The sequence below is a fragment of the Scyliorhinus canicula genome, chromosome 3 (genome assembly GCF_902713615.1).
Source record: "Scyliorhinus canicula chromosome 3, sScyCan1.1, whole genome shotgun sequence".
NCBI lineage: Eukaryota > Metazoa > Chordata > Chondrichthyes > Carcharhiniformes > Scyliorhinidae > Scyliorhinus > Scyliorhinus canicula.
Genome location: NC_052148.1, coordinates 205,235,894 through 205,261,827, shown reverse-complemented (window position 1 = coordinate 205,261,827; position 25,934 = coordinate 205,235,894). Strand labels below are relative to the sequence as shown.

The 25,934-nt window shown below is 48.5% G+C and overlaps 1 protein-coding gene across 2 annotated transcripts in view; it reads left to right on the top strand.

The window, feature by feature from the left end:
- The window catches only part of LOC119963245 (calcium uniporter regulatory subunit MCUb, mitochondrial-like), a 243,696-nt gene that overhangs the window by 180,483 nt on the left and 37,279 nt on the right, over positions 1 to 25,934 (top strand). For both annotated transcript variants that reach the window (XM_038792052.1, XM_038792053.1), the window contains 2 exons: positions 6 to 81; positions 20,496 to 20,666. In XM_038792052.1, coding sequence (XP_038647980.1) covers positions 6 to 81; positions 20,496 to 20,666 — 247 coding nt within the window. The remainder of the gene's footprint in view (positions 1 to 5; positions 82 to 20,495; positions 20,667 to 25,934) is intronic.

Here is a 25,934-nt window from a genome sequence, read left to right as displayed (position 1 = left end):
TACAGAAAAATGGCCCGAGGCAGCTCTTCCATTTAAGACAATGTCGGATGACCTTTTACAGCACCCTGGTACCATCTGATGGTAGGTCTATGGTGTAATATTTTGAATAATGCACTGAGTTTATATTTTGGTGTTGTATAATGATTGAAAATGGCAAAGAAAATTGTCTTCAAGTGATTTGGCTATGTTTTTTTCAAAAATATATTTTTTGTTATAATTTGTCCATTTTTACTAATAAAACACAGCCTCAAAATTGGAACAGTACGTTATAAGTGCTTCTGCATGCATGAGTACAGAGAATGACTGGAGAACACCAATACAAACGGTTCAGCTTAATCCTTAAACTTGGGGGCCTCCAACTGTACAATAACAAAGAACAGCGAGTGGATAATCTAGAGAAGAGGGCCGAAGAAGATAAGACCATGTAAACTTGGCAATGTGGTGCACACCAAAATGTATTATGAGTTCAAGACGCGGCTACGTAACTTGTGGAAACACTTGGAGCACTTCAGACATAGCAGAGCCTATAAATTTGAGATAGCGGTCCCGGTACTTTTTGGAATACATCTGATTTAGAAAGGAGTATGCAAGTTAGGAACTCCATACGGATGCATTCCATGATATCAATTTTATACCAATTCTAAATTAAAGGATAATTATCGCTAATCCACAAGCAAAGGATGTTGAAAGGTTAGGATGTAATACAACCACTGCTACCCTCTGTCTTCTATGACTGAGCCAGTTCTGTATCCATCTTGCCAGCTCACCTCTGATTCCATGTGACGTCACCTTTTTTTTTATTTGATTTATTATTGTCACATGTATTAGTATGCAGTGAAAAGTATTATTTCTTGCATGCTGTACAAACAATGTATACCGTACATAGGGAAGGAAGGAGAGACTGTAGAATATAATGTTGCAGTTATAGCAAGGTGTAGAGAAAAGAGGTAGGTCCATTCAAAAGTCTGATGGCAGTAGGGAAGAAGCTATACTTGAGTCGGTTGATACGTGACCTCAAGCTTTGGTATCTTTTTCCTGACGGAAGAAGGTGGAAGAGAGTATGTCCGGGTGCGTGGGGTCCTTAATGATGCTGGTTGCCTTTCCGAGGCAGTGGGAATTGTAGGCAGAGTCGATGGATGGGAGGCTGGTTTGCGTGATGGATTGGGCTACATTCACAACCTTTTGTAGTTTCCTGCAGTCTTGGGCAGAGCAGGCTCCATACCAAGCTGTGATACAACCAGAAAGAATGCTTTCTATGGGGCATCTGTAGATGTTGGTGAGAGTCGTGGGCGACATGCCAAATTTCCTTAGTCTTCTGAGAAAGTAGTCGTTGGTGGGCTTTCTTAACTATTGTGTCGGCATGGGGGGACCAGGGCAGGTTGTTGGTGATCTGGACTCCCAAGAACATGAAGCGTCGACCCTTTCCACTTTGTTCCCATTGATGCATACAGGGGCATGTTCTCCACTACGCTTCCTGAAGTTGATGACAATCTCCTTCGTTTTGTTGACATTGAGGGAGAGATTATTGACGTTGCACCAGTTCATCAGATTCTCAATCTCATTCCTGTACTCTGTTTCTTCATTGTTTGAAATCCGACCCACTACTGTGCTATCATCAGCAAATTTGAAAATCGAGTTGGAGTGTTGCTCGTTCTGGTGAGTGTGTTTTACACTCAATTGGCTCTGTTTTATTACCTTGCTCTGGAGTCGCCAGGTATCTTTACAATACCGCCAAGAGGTTCAAGTTCAACTGCTGATCAATAACTCGGTACACCAATTAGTAAGGTTCAAATCAAAACACGTTTATTATATACAGAGTTACTCGCTACTCATGTATAAACACTACAAAACTAAACTATCTCTACCACTACAGGCCAATACTTATCTTTGGAAAAGAACCCACTGGGTCAGGGAACAATGGCCTCTTGTTCAATCCTGGGGCTGCGGGCTTCCAACTGGTACAGACTAAGGGTCAGGAGCGCCTATCTCGTAGCGTGCGTTGACTGGACATTTACTTGTCGGTGTAGCTGTTAGCTAGGCCTCTCCTTCTCACGGTCAAGAGTTCTTCCAAGCTGCTAAGATGTTCTGCTGGGAGGGCCGGCTAAGAGACTGAATTGAACTTGGGACCTGTCTTTTATAGGCCCCAGGGGCTTCGCGCCTTTTGGGCGGACCCCGTTCCTGACTCCAATCGATTGGATCACGTACCAATCGATCGGTTTGAATTCGCCAATACTGGGGCTGTTCCCTGATCGCTGGGCGTTCCTTGGGGCTCGTTAGCCTCTTTTGTCTAGGACTCCTGCTGGCGCCGAGGAGTCTGACTTGTTATTGAGTATCTCAAATGTAGCTAATTGTTCCCTGGGATCGCTCATCAATATGCAGATTACTGCTGGTTTCAGTGCTGTCTGCTTTCTGCGAGTCGAATATACAGGAAAACTTTGCAAACTGCTTGCTTCTCTGAGCCTGTCCATTTTTCCCTGCGTTCTTTGCGAATCTCCATTTTAAGTCGGGAAGTGGCCAACCCAGGTGGCTACAGGAGGGGAATTTGGCCACGCAGTCATTGGTGTACAAGGAGTATAGTAGGGGGCTGAGGACACAGCCTTGTGGGGCACCAGTGCTGAGGATGATCGTGGAGGAGGTGTTGTTGCCTATCCTTACTGATTGTGGCCTGTGGGTTAGAAAGTTCAGAATCCAGTCACAGAGGGAGGAGCCGAGGCCAAGGCCATGGAGTTTGGAGATGAGTTTCGTAGGAATGATGGTGTTGAAGGCTGAGTTGTAGACGATAAATAGGAGTCTGACATAGGTGTCTTTGTTATCTAGGTGTTCCAGGGTACCTTTTGTGCCAGTTTGCCATGGAGGACTTGTCAAAGGCCTTACTGAAGTCTATATAGAAAACATCCACTGCCCTCCCTTCATCAATCATCTTCATCACTTCCTCGAAAAACGTAATCAAGTTAGTGAGACACGATCTTCCCTTCACAAAACCATGTTTCTAAGTGGAAGTAAATCCTGTCTCAAAGAATCCTCTCCAATAATTTCCTTACCACTGATGTAAGGTTCACCGGCCTGTAATTTCCTGGATTATTCTTGCTACCCTTCTTAAACAAAGGAACAACATTTAGCTACTCTCCAGTCCTCTGAGACCTCACATGTAGGATACAAAGATTTCTGTCAAGGTCCCAGCAATTATCTCCCTCATCCTTTTCCTCTGGCTCCACGCATAGATTCCCTCCCCTGTCCTTGAGTGGGCCCACCCTCTCCCTGGATACCTTCTTGCTCTTTATATACGTATAAAAAGATTTGGGATTTTCCTTAATCCTGTTTGCCAATGACTTTTCATGACCCCTTTTAACCCTCCTTACTCGTTGCTTAAGTTCACTCCTACGTTCCTTATATTCTTCATGGGCTTGGTCTGTTCCCAGCCTTCTAGCCCTTACAGACTGGGGTTTATAGATTGGCTTGCTTCAATATTGAGCCAAATAGAGTCATCCTTTTTTAGGATGTTGGCAGAAAGCAAGATTGGTAGCATCTGGGCGGCACGGTGGCACAGTGGTTAGCACTGCTGCAGGGACCCGGGTTCAATTCCGGCCTCAGGTGACTCTGTGATAGTTTGCACTTACTCCCCGTGTCTGCGTGGGTTTCCTTTGGGTGCTCCTGTTTCCTCCCATAGTCCAAAGATGTGAAGGTTAGGTGGATTGGCCAATTTAAATTGCCCCTCAAGTGTCCAAAAGGTTCGGTGGGGTTGGGTGGATGTGTGGGCTTAAGTAGGGTGCTCTTTCCAAGGGCCGGTGTAGACTTGCTGAGCTGAATGGCCTCCTTCTGCACTCTCAACTTTGATTCTATGATGCAAAACATAGGCAACACATTCATCTTAATCAATGTTATCCTGCCCAACCACAAAATCTGCAAGAACCATCTGAGAAAGTACCACCTAATAGACGCATTTAACTGGGGGAAATTTGCCCCATACAAATGTTTAAAGGAGGGGGGTAACCACTTTAGCCAGATAGGTAAACTCCGAAGGGGACCACTTGAATGGAAAGGTGGGAGGTCCCTCTCTGAGTCCACCCAATGACATAGCCTCAAACTTTGTTAAATTTATTTTATAACCTGGGAAAAGGCTAAATCTATCCACCAGATCAATATAGCGGGAGCAGAAATGTCCATCTTAGACACAAATAGCAGCACGTTGTCCATGTATAGTTTGGCCTTATGTTGTTTCCCTCCACCGTGCAACCCAAAAAGTGTTTAATAACCTCTGCCAGGAGCTCTATGGCTATTGCAAACAACAACGGGGATAACAGGAGTCCCTGTCTAAGCCCCTCATTGGAGTCACAAATTTTCAGACCTATAACTGCCCATAATGACTGCCGCCATAGACTTTTATAAAATACCTGTATCGCATGAACATACTCTCCTCCCAACACAAACTTCTGCAGCGTATAAAATAAACAATTCCACTTCACCTGGTCGAAAGCTTTCTCTGCACCTAAGCAGATCATTAACCCGTTTTTGGAAAAGCTGAATAACATTCAGTCACCTTCTAACATTGTTACATGAATTCCAACCCTTTATGAACCCAGTCTGATTACCCTTGATGATCAATGGGAGAACTCCCTCCAAGGCACCTCACTGACACTTTAGGTAATAACCTCAAATCTGCATTCAGGAGCAAAATTGGCCGATAGAACAATCACTTTTCTTGATTCTTGCCTGCCTTCAGGGGTAAGAAAATATGCTTCTTGGAGCGTCTGCGGTAGCAGACCTGCTTCAAGTGAGTGACTGTGCATGACAATCATAGTCTATTAGCAAGTCTTCAAACTCCTTGTAAAACTCATATCCAGGGGCCAGCACGGTGGCGCAGTGGTTAGCACTGCTGCCTCACGCCGCCAGGGACCTGGGTTCGATACCGGCTTCCGGGTCACTGTCCGTGTGGAGTTTGTACATTCTCCCCGTGGGGTCTACGTGGGTCTCACCCCCACAACCCCAAGATGTGCAGGATAAGTGGATTGGCCAGACGAAATTGCCCCTTAATTGGAAAAAAATAATTGGGTAGTCTAAAAAAAAAATGCTTTATTTTTTTAAATAATTTTTAAAAAAAAGTAAAACCCACATCTAAAACCATCAGGCCTTGGGACCGTCCCAGATTGAACCTCTTACAAACAAGAGCCACTTTAGGACCAATATTTGGTCCTTGGAGATTGTTGGGAGCTGACTAGAAAAGAAGAAGCGCTCCATCAATGTCAGCACATCCCCAGACTGGTCTGATTTCTATAAATCGGTACCAAAACCCTTAAATGCTTTGTTGATATCCTCCATTTTGATCACAGAGTGGGACACGTGTGCTCACACATTCGGGGACCTCGTGTGGTGGCTGCGGACTGTGTCCAGCACTGCCACAGTCAGTGGGGGGGGCGGGGAGCCGTTCCACTGGCAGGGGGGACTTCGGCAGGGGCTGGGGGCACTGGTAGGGGGTAGTCCGGGGGTGGCGAGGCTAGTTACAGGGGGGGAAATGTTTGGCAGGTCGGGTCCGCCCGTGGCCGCTGCCATCCGCATGCGCGACGATGGGCCCGGCCATTCGCCGACTGTACCTGCGGGTAAAGCCGGGGGATTTACGCTGCGCGGCTGCTAGCCCCCCCCCACCAGACGGAGGATCGGTGCGGGGGCGGTGCTGACTTTCCGGTCGTAAGAGCAGACGGATCCTGCGGACATAGCCGCAGGATCGGAGAATCCAGCCCAGAATCTCCAGAACCTGAGGCACCAAGTGCAGGATTGCTTTTTGGCATGAAGAAATAGCCAATAGCCTGACATTTATGAGGAGCAGGAAATAAAAGTGAATTCTTTGCCCTAAGGTGAAGTGTTGTCCACACATCTAAGTAGCCCACCTCCTCGCAAACCGACACTGGCACCCTTGCCTGTTGGGTGGAAGGGGTTTCTGGTTAATGGGTGTTGGTCCATCAAGGTGACAATTAAAGTTGCCACCGGTCAAAGAATTGGCCAATGCCAGGTCAAGTGGCACAGTAGCACAGTGGTTAGCACTGTTTGACTTCCGGTTTGGGTCACTCTGTGTGGAGTTTGCACGTTCTCCCCGTGTCTGCGTGGATTTCTTCTGGGTGCTCCGGTTTCCTCCCACAAGTCCCGAAAGAAGTGCTGTTAGGTGAATTGGACGCTCTGAATTCTCCCTCTGTGTACCCGAACAGGCGCTGGAATGTGGCAACTAGAGGCTTTTCACAGTAACTTCATTGCAGTGTTAATGTAAGCCTACTTGTGACAATAAAGATTATTATGATTATTATTATTAAGTCCATGAAGACTTTAGTAACAAAATCAGAGGAAAATTTGGAGGACCATACACATTCATTATTGAGACAAATTTGCCATATAAAAGGTCCTTCACAATCACATTTCTGCCCCCCTTGTCCTTCACACAGTTCTCCATTTTGAAAGGCACATTTTTGTTGACTCATGCTACTATGCCCTACTACTGGTTGGGAACGAGACAAAAACAACCTGCCCCACCCAGTCCTGCCTCAACTTTAAGTGCTCCTTGTCATCTAAATGCGTTTTCTGCAACAACGTTCTCCTTTTAAAGGAAGGACAAAATGTTTTTTCTCTTATTAGGATGATGTATTCTCCGTACGTTCCAGAGCAAATTTTTAATGTAGCTGCCGCCATTGCTCAATCAGCCAGAGAAAATATAGGATACATTTTCTGTGCCACTTTCGGGTGTGCACCAAAACGTTAAGGGGGCGGCACGGTAGCATAGTGGTTAGCACAGTTGCTTCACAGCTCCAGGGCCCCAGGTTTGATTTCCGGCTTGAATCACTGTCTGTTCGGAGTCTGCACATTCTCCCCGTGTCTGCGTGGGTTTCCTCTGGGTGCTCCGGTTTCCTCCCCACAGTCATTCTGCAGGTTAGGTGGATTGGCCATGCTAAATTGCACTTAGTGTCCAAAAGGTTGGGTTGGGTGGTGTTACAGGGATAGGGTGGGGGTGTGGGCTTAGGCCGGGTGCTCTTTCCAAGGGCCGTGCAGACTCGATGGGCCGAATGGCCTCCTTCTGCACTGTAAATTCTAGGATTCTATGATACTCTCAGGAGACATACTCCTCAGAAAAGAGGAGAAAAGATAAGCCAGAATGAGAATGGGAGCCAAATGCCCCTCCTGCATTTTGACCCCACCCGTGAAGATTTAAACCAGGAATGGTGATAGTGGTGTCTTATACTGAATTATCACAGTATAATTCTGTGAGTGTGACTGCGTAAAGCTGTTGCTTAACAAGTCTGTGATACAGCTTTCCCAACTTTGGCACAAGCACCCAGATTTTAATAAGGAGGACTTTGCAGGATCGACAGGGCTGGGTTTGCGTTGCCGTTTCCAGTGTTCAGCTACAATACCACCCCATCACTGTCTCCCCCTAACCCGCCAAGGTTCCTTAGACTGCACCTTCCAAACTCATGACCGCTACCATCTCGAACGACAATAGCAGCAGATACCTGGGAACCCCACCATCTGGAGATTCCCCTGTAAGTCACTCAACACCCAGGCTTGGAAATATATCACCGTTCTTTCACAGTCGCTGGGGAAACAACCTGGAACTCCCTCCCTAACAGCACAGTGGATGTACCGACACCTCAATGACTGCAGCGGTTCAAGAAGGCAACTCACCACCACGTTCTGAAGGGCAATTAGAGATGGGCAATAAATGCTGGCTGAAGCAGCGATGCCCACATCTTGTAAATTAATTTTTTAAAATTATAACGGGGATAGATCTGGGGTTTACAATGAGCTGCAGAATGTTACAATTGCCTTCCATGGAGTTCACATGAGCCACGATCTTAGCCAGGTTGTCGAACGTCTTTACAGAGTTGTCGGATACCACCCTTCTTGTCACAGGATAAAGTAGCGAATAATTCACCCCAACTACCTTGAGTCACCGTCTCATTTTATTGAAGCCTCTGCTGTGTCACTGCTGAGAAATCTTGCAAGAAAGAGACCCTTGCCTCCTAGTAGAACCATGTCCCACCATGCCTCTCTGCTTGCAACACACTCTGGTGATATCCGAAGTTATGAAAACGGATAATTACGGGCCTCAAAGACCGAATACGATGTGCACTTTCCAGCTTAATACGCCTAGCTTCTGGATCCAGATTAAGAAAACATGGCAGCCAGTACTGAAAAGAATTAACAAGGAGCTTACACTCCATTCTCTCTGGCAAACCGACCACCTGGGCATTTTTCTTTCGGCCTCAGTTCTCCAGACCCTCCAGGATTTCTGATAAACGAAGCTGGATTGCAAGCAGGCCTCAGCCGAGGAAGTTGCATTTTCGACAGTCTGGATTCTCTCCCCCGTTTCATCGAGCATGTTGTTAGCATTCTGCAGCTTAGTCTTGTGAGCACTAATATTCTGTGTTAACAAGCCGGGTTTATCGTCAATGCTTCAATGATGTCCGCAGTCATCATCTACAACGCTTTTTGAGAGTGCTGGATCAAGAGCCCACTCGAGGATCAGGTCGCCATGTTGAGGAATCAGCTGCATCCGACTGCTCCCTTTTCTCGATGATTCTTTTTAGGATTCCTCGGCATTTTTTCAACACCACTTAGCCATAAATCTCCTGGGGACGTACTATGGAGTATTCGCACCTGTATTAGGTAGTATGTGCCGCGTGGACAGTATAAATGAGAGGACTGAAAGATGACTAGCGCCAAAGCCCACCAGAACACTACTATTCCCGCCACTGCATTACTTGATCCCCGGCGATTCTTTTTAATAGTGTCAATTGTGGTTCAGTTGGTAGTACTCACCTTGGGAGTCAGAAGCTTCTAGGTTTAAGTCTTCTTTCAGTACACAAATTCAGGCTGACACTCCCATTACAGCCCTGAGGGAGTGCTGCATGGTCCGGGGTATGATATTCCAAAAATATGTTATACTGAAGCCCTGTCCATCCCCTTGGAAGTACAGAAATGATCCCGTGGCACTACTTTGTAGAAGAACATGGAGTTATCCGCGGTGACCCGGCCAATAGATATCACAAAGTCAACATCACTGAAACATCTGGCCATTATTAGTTTAGCTATTTGTTGGAGCTTGCTGACTTTCCATTGGCTGCTGTGTTTCCCAGCTACAGTAGTACTTAATCGGTTGTAAAGCGCCTTGGAACACCGGGTGGTCATAACGGGCATAATTTAAGAATAAATCTTTTCTTGTAGTCTTAGGAACATGAGTAATTCAATTTTCCTCTGTAGCCTATTCTGCCTGCCATTCAGGGAGATCATGGCTAAAGCTCATTTGTGACCGAAACACATTTGCCCATATCCCATAATATCTTTGGACAATAACAACAATCTATCAATCTCAAATTTAAAGTTAATAATTGAGCTAGCATCAATTGCGTTTGCAAAAGACAGTTCCAAACTTCCACCAACCTTTGCTTGAGAAATTGTTTTCTAACGTTGCTCCCAAAAGATCAGGTACTAATATGTCTAGCCTCTAGTCTGATACTCCCCAAACAATAGAAATAGTTTCTCTATCATTTAAGGTCTTTTTAATATCTGGATCAAAGTTTCATCAAACCACCGTTTCACCTTCTATATTGCAGGGGCATACCAGTTTCTATAAGCTCACCTCAATTTAAGATTTAGATTCCAGGTGACATTCTGGTAAGTGGAAGCTGTACTTCCTCAAAGTTTTGGAGGAGCTTTTGTGGCTACAAGAGTAGGTCAGAGGCTAGGAATCCTGTGGATGGTAACTCGCCTCCTGACTCCCCAAAGCCTGTCCACAATCTACAAGGTACAAGTCAGTAGAGTGCCGGAATACTCCACACTTAGCTGGATGAGTGCAGCTCCAACAACACAAGAAATTTGACATCATCCAGGACAAAGTAGCCCACTTGATTGACACCCCATCCACAAACGTTCACTCCCTCCACCACTGACGCACAGTAGTAGCAGTGTGTGTACCACTTCCCACCAATGAATGGGGGGGAAAAAGTAGCAGCCCTGCCTGTAAACCAGAAGCTCTGAGTTCAAGTCTTATTCTAGGACTGGTTGGCCATGCAATGGGTATTCAAGATGCCATTCAGACAGGCAGATAATCAGCCTGTTAATAGGTCCAAAACATCTCCTACTATTGTCCAAAGGGAAAAGAGTGTGTGTGAAGATAGAAAACAAACAAACGTAGTGTGATGCACAGAACGTCTCACTGTATTCTATGGTCGAATCAGGGCTCTATTTAGCTGGATCATGACTTCCATCCCATAATATTCCAGACCTCTAGATGTAAAGGTCAGTCGACCTTTTTAATTACATGCTGTACATGTTCATGATATCTTAATGATCTAAAAAGGATAGTTCTCTTCTAATCATTTTTACTTCAGTAGCAAAAGCAATTACAAAGCTCTCCATGGAAATAAATATCTTTTGTTGTTACTATCCCTGCGCCAGGCAGTTAATTTGGACTGGGAGGTCTGTGTTGAGTTTCCGCTTGCAGGCACGATTAGCAATGTAGATGCGTGTTGCAAACACCTACTCCAGCTGTTGTGTTCTTTGTTTTTGTTCTTCAGGATGGTGAAGGTTTTAGTGTTAACAAAGGACAGCAAGCAGCATGTAACAAACAAAGCTAATTTATTACACTACACTGAATTAGATTCGAACATATTACTAAGGTAGTTAAGTAAAGTACACTTCTCCAACACTAAGTTATTTTATCAGCTATACCTACTCTGTCTGGCTCCCTTCCACTCTCTCCCTGAAGTCAAGGAAATATGTCATATTTATATGGTTGCTCTATAGCACCATCTAGTGACTGGAGTAGTAACATTTCATTAACCCTTTCTGTGCTTTACAATAATAATCTTTATTGTCACGAGTAGGCTTATATTAACACTGCAATGAAGTTACTGTCAAAAGCCCCTAGTCGGCACCCACATATCGTGACGGCAGCCAGTTTGAAAGTGCCATTGATAAAAGCAAATTACTGCGGATGCTGGAATCTGAAACGAAAGAGAAAATGCTGGAAAATCTCAGCAGGTCTGGCAGCATCTGTAGGGAGAGAAAAGAGCTAACGTTTCGAGTCCGATGACTCTTTGTCAAAGCTAACAGACAGAGAAAGTGGGAAATATTTATACTGTGGAGTGAGAATGAAAGATGAGTCATAGCCACAGAAAGGCAGGGAAACCGGGTGCTAATGGCCACAGATACCAAGGGGAAAGAGTGTTAATGGCAGTTCCCATAGAGAACAAAAGATGTGAAAGGCCAAACAGCAGGGAAACTAACATCAGAGGGTAAACTGTGATAGATGGAGGGGGAGGGGGTGGAAGAGGGAAGCAAAGAGGAGAAAGGGTAAGGAAAGGTGGATAAGATGGGTGGGGTGGGGGGTTATTATATATTAAGAAAGACAAGAATGAAATGGTAAAATACAGTTAAAATGAAATGGGATGAAAACAAATGGGGTAGAGCTGATCATCTGAAGTTGTTGAATTTGATGTTCAGGCCGGAAAGCTGTTGCATACCTAACCGGAAGATGAGATGTTGTTCCTCCAGTTTGCATTGTGCTTCACTGGAACATTGCAGCAGGCCAAGAACAGACATGTGGCCTTGGGAGCAGGGTATTTTGTTACAATGGCAAGCAACGGGAAGGTCAGGGTCCTGAATGCGCACAGACCGAAGATGCTGAGCAAAGCGATCACCCAGTCTGCGTTTGGTCTCTCCGATATAGAGGAGACCGCAGTGCCATTGATATCCTCTTCTAACAGAGTTATTCAGGAGGCCTCACACATCACCCTCATGTCACTCCCAGAGAGCCCAACTGCAAAATAAAATGAAACATGTGGAGCAGAAGTTGTTTTCCTGGGGATTGAGCAAGATCAGTGAGGGGATGGGATGTTGAAGGAGGTGTTAAAAAATAAGTGGAGAGGGTTGACCAAGAAAGATGAAAGAAATGGATGCTTCTGGAACACCTGAAGAATTGGAGATTTGTGTGAAGAATTGGGGAAAGAGCGTACGCAGCGGTAGTTTATAAAAGGGAAAATTAAATTGGAGCCTGCCTAAAACAGACCATTTATGATGATTCCAAAGTATTTAAAATGCGCTGAGGCCATGTCTCTGAACTCCCCCATTGAGACACATTTTACCTCGGATTGATGCTCATTTTAAATTGGATTTCTGTGGTTGAACTGTTTTCCGCATCATCTAATTTCATTTGAAACACTGTTAAAAATAAATGAGTTTTCCTGGAGCTCTGTTGATAGTCCCATCTGTGCTGGGTGTTTGTGTACATGAGTGAATCCAGAATCTGAATTGACCCATAAACCTCAAACTTTATTAATAAAGTGCAAGAGATTTTTCCAGACCATAAAACACAGAGCAGAATTAGGCCATTCGACCCATCTGCTCCTCCATTCACTCTTGGCTGATATGTTTCTGATCCCTGTATTGCAGGTGCTTCCTGTCCTGCAGCTGCTGACTGGTTCCTTCCCGGGACTGTCCTCCAGCCGCTGCCGCCGGCCATCCTGGTGTGGTCCTCGAAGAGGCCGGGAATGTCTGACTGCCCCAGGATCTGGCTGTCCTGCACACTCCCTGAGAAGTGTGCATACATGTGCATGATCTGCATGTGCTGGCAACACACAAGTTGGATATTCAGGAAGTGGAGCCCCTTCCTGTTAATGTAGGGCACTCCCAGCTGACCTGGTGCGTGCAACGCAACATGCGTGCAGTCTATCAGCCCCTGGACCACGGGCATCTCTGCTGCCCGGGCATCTTGTTGGGCTTGGCACATTGCAAAGTTGATGTAATTTTCCGCCCGGGCAAACAGGGCTTCCGTGACCTGTCGGATGCACCTGTGGGCTGCGAGATGCCACACAGGTCCCCACCTGTGGGCTGCGAGATGCCACACAGGTCCCCACCTGTGGGCTGCGAGATGCCACACAGGTCCCCACCTGTGGGCTGCGAGATGCCACACAGGTCCCCACCTGTGGGCTGCGAGATGCCACACAGGTCCCCACCTGTGGGCTGCGAGATGCCACACAGGTCCCCACCTGTGGGCTGCGAGATGCCACACAGGTCCCCAACTGTGGGCTGCGAGATGCCACACAGATCCCCACCTGTGGGCTGCGAGATGCCACACAGGTCCCCACCTGTGGGCTGCGAGATGCCACACAGGTCCCCACCTGTGGGCTGCGAGATGCCACACAGGTCCCCACCTGTGGGCTGCGAGATGCCACACAGGTCCCCACCTGTGGGCTGCGAGATGCCACACAGGTCCCCACCTGTGGGCTGCGAGATGCCACACAGGTCCCCACCTGTGGGCTGCGAGATGCCACACAGGTCCCCACCTGTGGGCTGCGAGATGCCACACAGATCCCCACTCGAGCCCAGGAATGATCGCGAGGCGTAAAAGTCAGGATGACCTTGACGGCCACGGATAGCGGGTGTCCTCATCCTCCACGTGGTGCCAAGTCCGCGAGGACGTGGCAGAGGTGCCGCACTGTCTCCTTGTTGAGGCGGAGTCTCCTGCGGCACATGCTGTCCGCCATCTGCTCGAACGACCAGCGGCACTTGTAAACCCTGGGCCAAAGCGGGCCTCCCCCTCTGGGTCTCACACTCAGGGTGTGGGGCGGGGTGCAGCACATGGGCCGCCGCCTCGAGCCTCTGCAGACGCTGCTGCTGTCGCCGTCTCTGGCGCCTGGCCGCTCGGCCTACCAGCAGCACCACTAGGACAAGTTCTGCGGGGTCCGAAATACCATCCATACAGTTCAATATCTGGAAGGAATTGCTCGACTGACAAACGTTGACCCTCCATTCCCCTATTGATTGCCCTCCCCCACCCAAGCAAACCTAGCCGCCGCGGGGCCCCCTTTCAATGGACCCCAAACCCTGCACTGCTGACACCTGCACATAATGTTACCTGGGCCGGGTGCTCCCCCTCCCCGTTGACCTCACCCACCCTCCGGCTGTGGGCATGTCCCCGCTGCTGGGGCCCATCCCCTGGGTGTTTGGATCTCAGCTGCTGCTGGTAGACCAGGTGTGTGTGGCGTTGCCTCCCACAGTGTCCAGGCATCATGGTCTGATTGGGATGGTAGGTAGTGACTCCCACATGCTACATGGCCCGCCCACCCACAGGAATCCACTTGGGTTGTGTGAAATACTCACTTAACCACGATAGCCAATTCAGCGATAGCCTTCAGCCGCACGGCCAGAGGCCTCAGCAGGCGGTGTAAGTCAGGGGTGGTTGGTGGGGCAGACGGGCAGGGGCAAGGGTTGCCCCTAAACAGGTGCACATGATCCAGGGTTGCAATGACGGAGCAGGGCATGGTTGTCTCCCCCCAGCGTCCCCCCCCAGCCGAGGGTGCTTCCCCACCCAAGGGTGCCTCCCCACCCCTGGCCGAGCACTGGAGCAGCAAGCCCAGTGCCCCCGGTCTCTTTGCCTTTAACTGAAGGTAGCTACTCACCTCCTCGGCTACCTGCAGAAGCCCTTCCGTCAGCTTCACGGTTTTAAAAAGGAGTATCAATGGGCGCCAGCGTGACCACTTGCTGGGAGGCTGATGAATGATGGGAGGCTGTAGGATAACGGGTGACTCCCATTAATTGTATGGAAATGGGGCATAAGTGGTGATTATTGGCTTCTTGCCACACTATGGCGGGATGCTTCTTTTTCCTACGGGAGGGGGCCGGTTACATCGCATACCATTTGACAGCCAGCCCGGTTCTTGTTTTTAGCCCCTCCCACTATTCACCAGCATCGTGCGCTCAATCTATCTCTTCCAGAAGTTGATCATTTCTGCACCTGAGAGTCCATTTGATGGATTTAATCAAAAGAAAATCCGACTCCTTTCTGGGTGGGATTAACAGGGATCTACCAGCGGTGTCCTGTCCTGATTCTGGCAGAACGTAGGCGGTAAATCACGCCCACCATCTCTGTGCTGAATCTTTAAACTGTAAAGACATAGGGTGGGATTCTCCGACCCCCCACCAGGTCGGCGAATTGCCAGGGGGTGGTGTGAATCCTGCCCCAACGCCGGCTGCCGAATTCTCCGGTTGTTGGGCGGGGGCGGGAATCAGGCCACGCCGGTCGGGGGCCATTGGCAGCGGCCCCCCTGGCAATTCTCCGGGCTCCAATAGGCCGAGCGGCCACCCGTTTTCGGTCAGTCCCATCGGCGTGAATGGACATTGTCCATCATGGTGGGACCTGGCTTATCAGCCGTCTAGCGGGGTCCTCGAGGGGGGGGGGGGGGGACCACCGATCTGCGGGAGTGCCTGTGCCGTGGGGGCACTCTTTCCCTTCGTGCCGGCCTCTGTAAGGCTCCGCCATGGCCGACGCAGAGAAGAAACCCCCTGCGCATGCGCAGGGAACACGCCGGCGGTTCTGCGCATGTGCCAACTCACAGCGGCCCTTCGCCGCCGGTTGGCACAGCACCAACCCCTCCGGAAGTGCAGAGGATTTGGACGCCGGAGTGGTTTGCGCCGCTCTTGGAGCCGGCTTTGGGCCATCTCTCCAAGTGCAGGAGAATCCCACCCATAAGGTCCCGAATTTGTTAAAGAGAAAGGAGCTTATTACGGCTTCATTGGCAGCTTTCCAGACTATTGTTTTAGCAACTTAGTTGCTGTATTAAAGAGAGTTTAAAAAATGGTTACTATGGTCACATGATATCTCTCCCCTTAATGACTTCAGAAGGTATTCATGATGCACGATCAATTGCACAGAGACGAGAGTTGAATACAACTGAGGCTTTATTACTCTAAGATGTGTGGCCTCCTACGGCAGCTGGCGAAATGGCTGCTGTAAAGGGAGCACACATATTTATACTCCGCCTACTGGGCGGAGCCAGCAGGCAGGGACTATCCCCGTACCTGTAGTACAGGATCTTACCACACATCTCCTAATATACACAACAGTGGTGATTACCACATTCACCCCCTGTCAAAATTGGGTCCGGCGGGGTGGCGGAGAACTATATACAGAGCAAGTTTAATATACAGAGGCAAAAAAAATGTTGAAGTCCAGTACAAGGTGCTTTAACAGACCCGAACCAATTACAGGTTTAGCCGGTCCAGGGCTTGATGTGACGTTGGGAGCAGCAACAGTGGTGGCGGCGATTCCAGTGGTGATCTGCTCCTCGGTGACTCCGGGAGCATGCCGAAATCCTCTTTATCTTTTGGCGTGGGCAAGGGAAGGACAGATGGTCCTGGAGGGGTGCTGCTGGATGGGTGGGGGGAGGGTAGGGTGGCGCGGGCCGGAGGTTTGTGTGTGTGTCAGTGTGTGTGTGTCAGTGTGTGTGTGTAAGTGTAACCTGCTGGTGCCAGGTCCCTGAGGGAGACAGTATCCTGGGGGCCGTCCGGGTACACCACGTAGGCATACTGGGGGTTAGCGTGGAGTAACTGCACCCTTTCAACCAACGGGTCCACTTTGTGGAGTTGTACGTGCTTACGGAGGAGAACGGGTCCTGGAGCTGCGAGCCAAGTCGGGAGCGACACCCCAGATGTGGACTTCCTGGGGAAGGCAAAGAGACGTTCATGGGGTGTATCGTTAGTCGCAGTGCATAGCAGCGACTGAATGGAGTGCAGTGCGTCGGGGAGGACCTCCTTCCAGCGGGAGGCGGGAGATTTCTGGACCGTAGGGCCAGCTGGACAGCCCTCCAGACCGTCCCGTTCTCCCTCTCCACCTGCCCGTTTCCCCGAGGGTTATAGCTGGTCGTCCTGCTGGAGGCGATACCCCTGCTGAACAGGAACTGACGCAGCTCATCGCTCATGAATGAGGATCCCCTGTCACTGTGGATGTAAGCGGGGAAGCTGAACAGAGCAAAGATTGTGTTGAGGGCTTTAATGATGGTGGCAGACGTCATGTCGGGGCACTGGATGACGAACGGGAATCTGGAGTACTCATTGACCACACTGAGGAGGTACGTGTTACGGTCGGTGGAGAGGAGGGGCCATTTGAAATCCATGCTGAGGCGTTCAAAGGGGCGGGAGGCCTTCACCAGGCATGCGCAGTCCGGCTGGTAGAAGTGCGGTTTGCACTCCGCACAGACCTGGCAGTCTCTGGTGATTGCCCTGACTTCCTCGACGGAGTAGGGCAGATTTTGGGCCTTTGTGAAGTGGTACAACAGTGTGACTCCCGGGTGACAAAGGTTGTCGTGCAGGTTCCGGAGTCGGTCTACTTGTGCGCTGGCACATGGACCTCGGGATACGGCATTGGGGGGCTCTATGAGCTTACTGGGGCGATACAAAATCTCGTAGTTGTAGGTGGAGAGCTCGATCCTCTACCTCAAGATTTTATCATTCTTGATCTTGCCCCGTTGTGTGTTGTTAAACATAAAGGCAACCGACCGTTGGTCAGTGAGGAGAGTGAATCTCCTGCCGGCCAGGTAATGCCTCCAATGCCGCACAGCTTCAACGATGGCTTGGGCCTCTTTTTCGACGGAGGAGTGCCGAATTTCGGAGGCATGAAGGGTGCGGGAAAAGAATGCCATGGGTCTGCCTGCCTGATTGAGCGTGGCGGCTAGAGCGACGTCTGATGCGTCACTCTCCACTTGATAGGGCAACGTCTCATCGACTGCGTGCATCGTTGCCTTGGTGATGTCGGCTCAAATACGGTTGAAGGCCTGTTGAGCTCAGCTGTCAGGGGAAAAGGGTGGACTGGATGAGTGGGCGGGCCTTGTCCGCATAGTTTGGGACCCACTGGGCGTAATGCGAAAAGTACCCCAGGCAGAACTTGAGGGCCTTGGGGCAGTGGGGGAGGGGGAGCTCCATGAGGGGGTGCATGCATTTGGGATCGGGCCCCAGAACTCCGTTCTGGACCACATAGCCGAGGATGGCTAAGCGGTTCGTGCTAAATACGCACTTCGCCTTGTTATAGGTGAGGTTTAGGAGAGAGGCGGTGTGGAGAAATTTGGCAAGGTTGGCATCGTGGTCCTGCTGATCGTGGCCGCAGATGGTGACATTATCTAGGTCCGGGAAAGTGGCCCGCAGTCCGTACCGGTCAACCATCGGTCCATCTCCCTTTGGAAGACCGGGACCCCGTTGGTGACGCCGAAGGGAACCCTGAGAAAGTAGTAGAGGCGGCCATCTGCCTCGAAGGCAGTGTATGGGCGGTCCGCCTTACGGATGGGGATCTGGTGGTAGGTGGATTTTAAGTCTACAGTTGAGAAGGCCTGGTACTGTGCAATCTGATTGACCATATCAGATATGCGTGGGAGGGGGTACGCGTCGAGCTGCGTGTACCGATTGATGGTCTGGCTGTAGTCCACGACCATTCTGTGTTTCTCCCCAGTTGTCACCATTACCACTTGAGCTCTCCAGGGACTATTGCTGGCCTCGATGATGCCTTCCTGAAGCAGTCGCTGGACCTCGGACCTGATGAAGGTCCTGTCCTGGGCGCTGTACCGTCTGCTCCTGGTGGCGACGGGTTTGCAATCCGGGATTAGGTTTGCGAATAGGGAAGGAGGGTCGACCTTTAGGGTCGCGAGGCCGCACACAGTAAGGGGGGGATGGGGGGGGGGTAGGGGCCCGCCAAATTTCAGTGTTAGGCTCTGGAGGTTACACTGGAAGTCCAGGCCGAGTAGCAGGGCAGCTCAGAGGTTGGGGAGGACGTAGAAGCAGAAGCCACTGAATTCTACGCCCTGGACCGTGAACATGGCTATACAGTACCTCAGAATCGCCATGGAGCACACATATTTATACTCCGCCTACTGGGCGGAGCCAACAGGCAGGGACTACCCCCATACCTGTAGTACAGGATCTTACCACACATCTCCTAATATACACAACTGGGACTGGTTTAGCACACTGGGCTAAATCGCTGGCTTTTAAAGCAGACCAAGGCAGGCCAGCAGCACGGTTCAATTCCCGTACCAGCCTCCCCAAACAGGCGCCAGAATGTGGCAACTAGGGGCTTTTCAAAGTAACTTAATTGAAGCCTACTTGTGACAATAAGTGATTTTCATTTCATTGCATAAATGGAGGGGATTGGTATAAATGGAGGGGGATTGTATTACCGATCCAGTGTAATTATTGTATTGATTTAATATTTTGGAAGAGTTGGGGTGTATTTACTGAATCCGTGTACAATGTAAACAAAGAGGCAAAGCCTGTTTTATAATTTTCCCCCCTTTTTTCAAGATTCGCAATACTTTGATTCTATTGACTCCATCCATCTTCTGATTGAAATCGGAAGGCAGAAACTGTATTTGGTCATCCTTGAGCAATTAAGGATTCCTATGGAGTTAGTGAATCTAGCCCTTGAACTTGCTGTGGAAATTATTGACTTTGAGGCTGGTAACTGGCAATCTTTTTGTGATGTACAATGTGTCCTAATTGTCAGTTAAATTATTATTTTTGTATGTTGTAATCTTGCACAGTTCGGCTTTCATTTCTCCGCTGCATGCGATGCAAGTAGCTGAGAGGCAAAAAGGCACAAATAGAAATACATATTTACTAACATTAGAAGGATATAGGCAGCTCGACTTATGGACATTTAGTGCTATGCATTCCTCTCGGAATCTCCGCTCTTTAGCCACATTTCCTAAGTATCTTCCTGGCAGAGAATTGACTTCTTCAAACATCTGGTTTCAGCCCTGACACACCAGGGGAGAGCTGTCAGATTGAAAACCACTGTTTCAATGCCACACGAGAAGTATCCAAATATAAAATACTGTTCTGCCCATTTCCCCCACCACCCCTGTTTTTTTTAGAAGATATTGTTAAATGATGTTTTTGACCATGCTTTGCTTCTGCATGTTCCCTTCCGTCATTGGCTGTCCCTCGATTTGAGGATTATATCTATTCACGTGTTGCGGGTTCCTGTCATAGTTCCTCATACGATTGAACAGGTTGATTTCTGACTCCTAGATCTTTGAACACATGGAGCAGCAGGGTCCATGAGGCAGTGGGAGCCGGAGAGCAGGATTTTCTTCCTTTTCTTTTATTCTCTGCCATGTCGTTCACACTTTGGGATTCGGTGTGATGCAGCATGACGGACATGTTGTTGCCAATCTGAGCGATTGATAGCAAGCTCCCTTCCAGTCACTGAGGTCAATGCTGCCACTCTGCCAGGAGAGTTTCAGGGTGTACTTAAAACAGTAACTTTGGGCAGCACGGTGGCACAGTGGTTAGCATTGCTGCCTACGGCGCTGAGGACCTGGGTTCGTATCCCGGCCCTGGGTCACTGTCCGTGAGGAGTTTACACATTCTCCCCGTGTCTGCGTGGGTTTCGCCCTCACAACCCAAAGATGTGCAGGTTAGGTGGATTGGCCACGCTAAATTGCCCCTTAATTGGAAAAAATAATTGGGTAATCTAAATTTATAAAAAAACAGTAACTTTGACCTCCCCTGGAATGTTGGCCAGTTGAGATTTGAGAGAAGCTCATGCTTCTCTTAAATACTGACTAGGTGACAAACCTGACTGTGCACATAATGCGCTGATGGCTGTATGGTGCATTAGAAAAGCCGGCTTCATTTTCTGTTTACTGTTAGTTTACTGTGAGTTGAACTTTGCCATTATATTCCAGATGTCACTGTTGAATACAAGCACGGTTTTCCAGTAATCTCCATCATGCTGCCCTCCAGAAAAGAGCGTTGCCAATTTCTGGTGAAGCCATTGCTGATGAATGTTGGCGACCTTCTTGAGGACTTGAAGAATGAGGATCGAGGCATCAACAGTGCTGCCATCTTTTCAGAAGGTGATTGTTATTCAGTACATTTGAAACCATCCTTTACACTGTCACACAGAGTTTATGTCTGTGCTCAAAGTACTTTTGTGTGGTGAAGTTAGTGTGTTTTCTTACCCTCAGAATGGTTTGTCCCAATTAATTTCCAGCTTTTGTGAATTTAAAAATAAAGAAGATTATTTATTAACACACACTTACCCCCATTGTTTAAAGCGCAGCATTATACACACACTACTGCACACGCGCACACACAAAGAAAAAAGCAAAATGACAACAATTTGTATGATTTTGGTCTCTTTTGTAGCAGGCCTGTAGTTCCTTAGCTGAATTGATGCTTTAGTTGGAGTGGAGATTCTTGTAAAGTAGAGAATTTCTCAGTAAGCTGCAAGGATAGGACAGGTGTGGGAAGAATCCTTCCACTTTCAAGGTATAGATGTTTTACCCTGGCTGTGTAGTTATCTTGCAACTGTTCAGTGGCTTTACAGATAGTATCTGTTGAGGTGCTCTTTTTAAGAATAGGTAACAAACATGGTTGCCTTAATCATGTGACCAATTACAAGTTGAAAGTCCTTCTTCCAAAAAGATGATGGGTTGTTTTCTTTTTACATTTTATGGTTTTCATGCACAGGCACGTTGCCATGGTTTCTGTAATTGAATAAGCCCAGTCAATTAAAATTATGCTTTTGAATTCCCTTCCAAAAAGATGCTGGGGGTAAATTTCAGCTGCAGGGGCGTTAAATCCAGAGCGAATCAGGAAAAGCGATTCTTGCCGGTGAGATCGCATTTCCTGATTTGCAACGCCCCTCACCGGTGACATAATGAGGATCTCACTCAAAGGGGAAGAACCTTATTTTAATGGATGTAAACATTTTAAATATTAACCAGCACCCCCACCGCCACATGATCCTCCACCCCATTGAATATTCAAAGCTCATCATATCTGCGAGGTTGACAACAGGTTTGGAAGATGAGATTCAGTTGAGGGATCCCTCCGAGGGTGCAAAGGTATGTCTAGCCCCTGTGTGTATAGCTCCTGGGAAGGGCAGGGGGTAGAGGAACAGGTCTGGGCAGTGCCTGGCATTATGCCAACCTAGACCATGAGGGGAGGGGGAACTTGCAGACATGGATGAGCGGGCAGTGAGTGGTTGGGGGGGGGGGAGTTCCACTTCAGTGATGATGGGACACCTATCTCTGTGGAGTATGTTGAAGTAAGTGAACTGAGTATGTGCAGCCGTCCTTGCTGGCTCTATCAGGCCCCACCCTGCCAGAGTGTTGGCGTAAACCCCACCCGCTCATTTTCTTTTACTCCGAAAGGAGCAGCATGGTAGCAAAGTGGTTAGCACTGTGGCTTCACACTGCCAGCGTCCCAGGTACAATTTCCGGCTTGGGTCACTGTCTGTGCGGAGTCAATGTTCTCTCCGTGTCTGTGTGGGTTTCCTCCGGGTGCTCCGGTTTCCTCCCACAAGTCCCGAAAGGTGTGCTGTTAGGTAATTTGGACATTCTGAATTCTCCCTCAGAGTACCCAAACAGGCACCGGAATGTGGTGACTAGGGGATTTTCACAGTAGCTTCATTGCAACGTTAATGTAAGCCTACTTGAGATAATAAAGATTATTATTATTAAGATTCGGAGAAATAACGGGGCTCTGCAGATGGAGAGCTCCACACCGGTTTTCAATCTGAGTCTGAAACTTTGAAAAATATGGTAAGATTGTGCCCATTGCCCAGGGTAAAGTAAAAAGGAGAGTTAGCTGATGTGTGATAGTCTTGTTCTGTTGACAGTTCATCCTTAACAAAAGGGACTTATGAATTCCACAAGTGGCCATGATTGTTCATATTTTAATTAGGTATTTGATTAGTTTTCAGGTCTGTCTGGAGCCAAAATTGACAAAGTCATTTGGTATGATACTAGCCAACTTAAATGCTGCTGTGTCCACTTTAAAAATACAGCTTTAAAATTTGTAATATCTTCATGCCTGTACTGGCCATGACAACACACTAGTCCAGGGCAATTAGTGATGGGCAATAAATGTAGGCCTAACCGGCGATGCCCACATCCCATGACCGAAAATAAGTAATTACATTTTTGATTCATTAATGCTACCTGAGCAGGCCTCAATGCCTTAAATCTTTAAAGGCCCAGTACTAATTTCATAGAATCTCTACAGTGCAAAAGGAGGCAAATCGGCCTATTGAGTCGGCACAGAACATTTGGAAGACCACCCCATCTAGGGACGATTCCCCCGCCCAAGCCCCATAACCCCACCCAACTGTTGGACATTAAGGGGTAATTTAGCATGACCAATCCACCTAACCTGACCTGTGGGACTTGATTCAACTCCTGTCCTGATACATGCACGTCCTAAGCTGTAGCGGAGAGATGGGAATATGCACTCAGCAGCTTGCAGAAACTCAATTGAAGAATGGAATTTGGTGATGGGAGATGAATGCAAGCCTGTGTGAGCCATTTAGTTGGAAACTGTGGGAATTCACAAGTAATGCTAATGGTTGGCTGTTATATTGATTGATGTGGCATCTCTGCTGTTAGTTCCAGAATGAAACCATCTGCTGTTCAGAAAATAGAACCTGCATTGGTTACAAGAGCTGAATCACGCTTTCAGAACACTAAATGAGCTCTGAGGCAGTTCTGCTACCTGTAGAGTGAGATAATCAAACCTTCTGGATTATTGGCTGCTGGCTACAAACAGGTCTTGGAACAGGTTGGTGAATGGCTCCCTCATTTTGTGGAAGCCCTCTTTCAACACCTGGATGGTGAATTAGATTTTCTCCGTTTGAAGAAATTCCGACAGGTCGGACAGCCAGTCCATAGCTTTGGGTGATGCTGCCAATCGTCAGTGGTGATAGCCACACTCGGCGGCGATTAGGGAGGCAAAGGCTAGGGCATCAGGCCTCCTCCACATAGAGAGTTCTGGCTGTTCTGATACCACGAAGACTGCCAGTCTCGGCCATGGCTCCACTCTTATCACCACAACCTTGGACATTGCCTCAAAGAAGGCTGTCCAGAGCCCGACAAGTCTGGGGCATGACCAGGACACGTGGGTGTGGTTGGCCGGGCCTCCCTGGCACCGTTCACATTTGTCTTCCACCTCCGGTGAAGAACCTGCTCATTAGCGTTCTAGTTAAGTGGGCTCTTTTCCAGCTGCATTAGATTTAGCCTTGCACAAGTGGAGGTGGAGTTGACCCTGTGCAGAGACCCCACCCTATTTCAAACCCTAGGTCCTCCCCCCCATTTTTCTCTTGTCTCGTCCAGTGGAGAGCGTGCCTTTCCTAGCAGTCGCCCATACAGGACCCTGCAGTTTCTCCTCCCTAAGATGTCCATGTCCAGTAGGTCCTCGAAGAGCGACTGTTGCCGTGGATATGTCTTTGTTTCCCTACGTAGGAAGTTTAAAATTTTCTTTAGAGTACCCAATTATTTTTTTTTCCAATTAAGGGGCAATTTAGCGTGGCCAATTCACCTAACCTGCACATCTTTGAGTTGTGAGGGTGAGACCCACACAGACATGGGGAGAATGTGCAAACTCCACACGGACAGTGACCCGGGGCCAGGATCGAACCGTTATCCACTGCTGCACCGTGCCGCCCTTACGGAGGAAGTTTTTAATTTGCATGCATCTTAATTTGTTTCCCCCGGTCAGTTGGAACGTCTCTGTCAGTCACTGTCCTGTCTCAACCTTATGAAGGTGGCGTTTATTTTGGCTGGTATGAACCTGTGGTTGTTGCAGATCGGGGTCTTAATGGACATATTGATTAGACCGCTGTCGTAGTTGATTCCATGACGGGGCGGCACGGTGGCATGGTGGTTAGCACTGCTATCTCATAGCTCCAGGGTTCCAGGTTCAATTCCGGCCTCGGGTGACTTTGTGTGTGGAGTTTGCACTTTTTCTCCCCGTGCCTGTGTGGGTTTCCTCTGAGTGCTCCGGTTTCCTCCCATAGTCCAAAGATGTGCAGGTAAGGTGGATTGGCCATGCTAAATTGCCCCATAGTGCCCAAAAGGTTGGGTCGGGTTACTGGGTGACAGGGATAGGGTGGAAGCCTGGGCGTCAGTGGGGTGCTCTTTCCAAGGGCTGAGGCACACAATGGGCCGAATGCCCTCCTTCTGCACTGTAAATTCTATCATTCTATGACCAGAATGTGGTTATCACCACTGGGCTCATAGAGTGCCTGGTCGGTGGGGATGGGAGCGCTGCCGTGGCCAGGGCCAGAAGGAGGTCCCTGTGCAGGAGCTATCCTCCATTCTTACCCATTCGGCCTCTGGCAGTACGTTCATCTTTATCGTCTGCAATCTTAATCGTCTGCACTCATCTCCACCAGGGAGCGTGTGAGTGTGTTCCATCGCTGCAGGTCCTTTTTAACTTCCTCCACCAGGCTGGTCAGGTTCCACTTGTGGATCCGTGTCCAGTCGTGGGCAATTTGGATCCCGAGGTAGTGGAATTTGTGTCGGGCCTGTATTAACGCCAGTCCCTCCAGCTCTGCCCCTCCCCCTTGCGGGTTCACTGGGAAAATCCCACTTCTGCTCAGGTTGGGGTTGTAGCCCGAGAAGATTCCAAACTCTTTAAGAGCGCAGTGATTCCCTCCATGCTGATTTGTGGGCCTGTGACGTAGAGGAGAAGATCATCGGCCTAGAGCAAGACTGTATGTTCTCTGTCTTCTCTCTGGAATGCTTTCCAATTCTTTGCCCCTCTGAGCGCGATAGCTAATGGTTCGATCGCCAGGGCAAACAGCAGCGGGGACAGCGGGCATCCCTGCCTTGTACCTCTGTGCAGCTGGAAGTGCTCAGAGCTGGTGGTGTTTGTCCGTCCGCTCGCCGTGGGAGCGTTGTACAGGAGTTTCAGCCAGGTGACTATTCTGATGGAGGGGTTTCTGTTCCTACCCGTTTACTCCCCTGGCTGTCAAACCTTTATTCTATAGCAAAGTAACTGCAATGCATTCTGACGAATATAAATGCTACACCTCACAAAAAAAAATAGAAAAAAATGCAATCAATAATTTTTGCAGAAATAATAAGTTCTGTCACATACACATACTCATTCAAAGTATAATAGTATGGTTTGCATCGCTGCAATGTGGAAGATTGACCGTTTGACTCCATTTCATGTCATTTGTGAGCCATGTTTGTCGAATGAGCTTAAAATCGCCCATTACACTCTGATGATCTTCAGTTACAAATGTGGGTTAATATGAAGCTGTAGAAAGGAGGACTTTTTTTTTAAATGTAAATACAACGTGAGAACTCTGAAAGGTGAATATAGTACTTACCTAC